Source organism: Ciona intestinalis, unplaced genomic scaffold (assembly GCF_000224145.3).
Source record: "Ciona intestinalis unplaced genomic scaffold, KH HT000948.1, whole genome shotgun sequence".
Classification (NCBI taxonomy): Eukaryota; Metazoa; Chordata; class Ascidiacea; order Phlebobranchia; family Cionidae; genus Ciona; species Ciona intestinalis.
Genome location: NW_004191269.1, coordinates 1 through 3465, shown reverse-complemented (window position 1 = coordinate 3465; position 3465 = coordinate 1). Strand labels below are relative to the sequence as shown.

Sequence of the window (3465 nt, the reverse complement as noted above, 5' to 3'; positions counted from 1 at the left end):
TTGGTCATGTAGTGTTTCAAGTTAAGTACAGCAGTTAATTCGCTGAATTTTATGGCATTGTAGTTTTTGATGTATAGTAGAGTGGGAGAAGATGGGACACCTTTAACACCTAATATCCAAATAGCCTGATCGTGTTTTAAACAATTACCAACGGTCTGTGGAAGTCGTGAAGATACGGTTTTATAATTCATTGAATGTTCTTTGTTTACTACCAAATAAGGAAAAAAAAAACTAAGCGAAAAGGTCTCCCATCTTCCCCCACCCTACTATATAATAACTACACCATAAAGTATATGGAACAGAACACCCAGTTTACAAAACCTGCCAATGCCCTATCATGCGACAAGTATAAACTACATTGTTCGGCAGTGAAAATAAAAAAATTTAATGTTTAATATTACCTTGAAATTTGGTTGCATGAAGCACCTGGCTGTAGCAATCATAGCAGCAGTTAGAACACTGTTGACACCTACAGGGGAAACAAACTCGGCGATATTTGGTGTAAGACGGAACGGAACTGCCCTGCTTGTGTTTAGTTCACCACTGCTGTCAATCATGTCAAACCTGGATATGGAAGAAATTTTGGGAAAAATGATTGTCCCTTGTTTTTAAGTATTGGGGCAATGATAGTTTTTATAACACAGGTGTCTTATTTCAAACACCTCGTACCTGCATTCGAGTATAACCTTTGTAACTTTGTAGGTGATTGTTTTTTTTTAATGTTTGGCTGACAATTTAGATAAATCATAAGTTTTTGTCCCATTTGGTAGTAAACAATGAACATTCAAAGCATTTTATCGTTAACAACTCCAATAGATCTGTATCGTTACAACTCCAATAGATCGTTATTAATTGTCTAAAACACGATCAGGATATTTGAAAATTATGAGTTAAAGGTTTTCCATCATCCTCCACCTTACTATGATTAAGTTTTTTTTTAACAAAATTTTATTAAACATATTTTAAAAAAACTTTCGCACCTAAAATAGGCTGCATGAAGATGACCAGAGTCCTGAGCAATCTGCATCATCTCAGGTCGCAACCTCGTGAGGTGAAGAGCAAACTCGGCAAAGCCGAGAAGAGCGAGATGCAATGAGAAACTCTTCCTAAAGGTCCAGTAGTCTGTAGCATCGGGGAATGCATTGACTGCCCATTCCTTCAGTGTGGTTCGTGGGACCATGTCAGTTTGTACGTCTCGTAAAATGTCACGTAATACATGATGCGATACCTGCGTGTGTAAGTGAATGAATGTAACTTACTATATCCTCGCGTGTCAGGAAAAGGCTGTCGTTATAACACGGGTGTTCATAAACCTCGTGCCAGCTTACGAGTTACCATGTATGTTACTTTGCGGGTGTTTTTTTATTTGGGTTGGCCAAATTATAAGCCATATCAGAGCAAAAAACATACACAAAGTTGAAAAGTGTGGTAGCACACGAACATGAAAAATGGTGCAAAAAATATGTGTTTGACTGTGATCCGGTGTCACAAAGTTGAGTCCCGGCCACATGAAAAACTTAAATAAGCATCTGGGGTGTTGGGGTAATAGGCTAAATCTAGCCTAAATCCTATGTCTTTGACAAGGACCTTACCCACAAAGAATTTTCATTCCAATTAAATGTAACTATGTTTTTAACTGTATTCTTGCTTTAACAACTGTTGTTTCTTTAACAACAACATTTTCGTTTTTAATATTTTTAATTTTGCTACAGTAACAGACACAAGACAAATATTTTTTTATATTATTATTCTATTCTACCTGCAACCCCCTTGCTTGAACTGAGGTAAGACGTTCATAATATTTTCCAATTGGCAAGTCATGTTCCACTGACTTCTTCACACATCTGTAACAAAGCAAGAAAATTGTAAAATCGGTATTTTAATTAAAATAGAATAGTAAATAATTGCTAAAGACTTGATCGTGAAAGGGTATTTTGAGCCTCACATTATATACTAAAATAACTTTTGATAGGAAAAAGTTTATTTGTCTCTTCGATTACGGCAGCGAAGATTTAAAAATATTCTAAAAAAAGACAAGATATAGCGTCAAAACAACAGTTGTTAAAACATATTTACATTTAATTGAAAGGGAAAAAGCGTGGTCGCACACCTAAATAGTGATAGTATACTCTCTATATGAACCCTACCCATAAATATAACAATAAGGTACTTAAAGGGGCATACCAATTACCAACAGAAAATAAAAATTTGTTTATGGATAGAGATGCTTAAGTGTGATCTAAAGATACCACCAAAGTTTTTAAAAAAGTTTCTAAAAACAATGTGTAAAAAAAACTACAAAAAATATATATATATAAGCATTTGGCTGATTAATGTTAAGTTAAAACACACCATGAAGTATAATACTAAAATGCTGTTATAATATGATATTGGTTTTATTGAAGTGAGTTTGCAGCTGTGGTGAAGTATGGCGACAAACTTGCCATGTCATGATGACTCATGCAATGTTTGCTCGACATACGTTGACACAACAACAAATGGACGATTGTGATGTCACAATGAGGAAATAATAAAGTAAACTGATTTCTGTTTTCGAAAATAATTTTTGCCCTATTCTAATTTAGCTTTTCATTTGAAATGAAACACTGAGTCTAATAAAGTATGATTTTGTGCAGTTTTTATGGCAAACAAAATTCCACTATGATATTAGTGTAATACAACATGCATTGAACTTGTTATTTAACATGGCATAAAATAATACAACATGCCAATATGTTTAAGCTTGATATGATAATTTAAACAACCCGATTGGGACCACTAGGTAGGAGCAATTGCTGGTAAGTGCCTGCCCAAGTACACATACACAATGGTAGCAGCATCGAGGCTAGAATGGACTAGAAGCAGGCTCGCTAATCACTTGTCACGATAAGTTTTTTAAATTGTAAAAATTGTAATATTACCTCAGTTTTGTTTTATTAAATTGTAAAAATTGTAAGATTATCCAATTTTGTTATCATTTTTTCAATTGTAAGGTACCAGATTTTTCAGTTTTTTTTATTATTTTTGTAAAATTATAAAATTGTTTGAAATTTTTATCTTTTTTTTAAACTGTAAAAATTGTAAGATAAAATAGGTTTATTTTTTAATTTTTTTAATTATTTTTTTAAATTGTAGAAAATTAAGATCACCTGAGTTTATAAATATCCAGCAGCGACAGCGACGACGGATTATCTTCAACCAACCTCATCTGGGGAGACACAGCTACCACACGAGGCACTGTGAAGAGGAGTTGTCTCTTCGCCGTCTCCTTCCTCTTCTCCAATCCAGGATTAAGGAGTCGGAGCAGCTGGAGGACTCTTTCTTCTCTTCGTGATTCGATCAGGCATCCATCGTTCATTACCTGGAGGTTGGGATTTTTATTGTTGTTGTTTAATATTTAAAAATAATTTGGGTAAAGGGCATAGAAAAAACCCCAAATNAAATTATTGTAACTGATGAACTACT

General features: G+C 34.1%; 1 protein-coding gene across 1 annotated transcript; it reads right to left on the bottom strand.

Moving 5' to 3' along the window:
* Nucleotides 1–338: 338 nt before the first annotated feature.
* On the bottom strand, nt 339–3365 carry LOC108950778 (transformation/transcription domain-associated protein-like). The gene is made up of 4 exons (XM_018816838.2): nt 3150–3365; nt 1760–1844; nt 981–1228; nt 339–564 (listed from the first exon to the last, which is right to left on the bottom strand). The coding sequence occupies exons 1-4, from the start codon at nt 3356–3358 to the stop codon at nt 354–356; spliced, it is 753 nt and encodes a 250-aa protein (XP_018672383.2). The 5' UTR covers nt 3359–3365; the 3' UTR covers nt 339–353.
* Between the last annotated feature and the right edge of the window lie 100 nt (nt 3366–3465).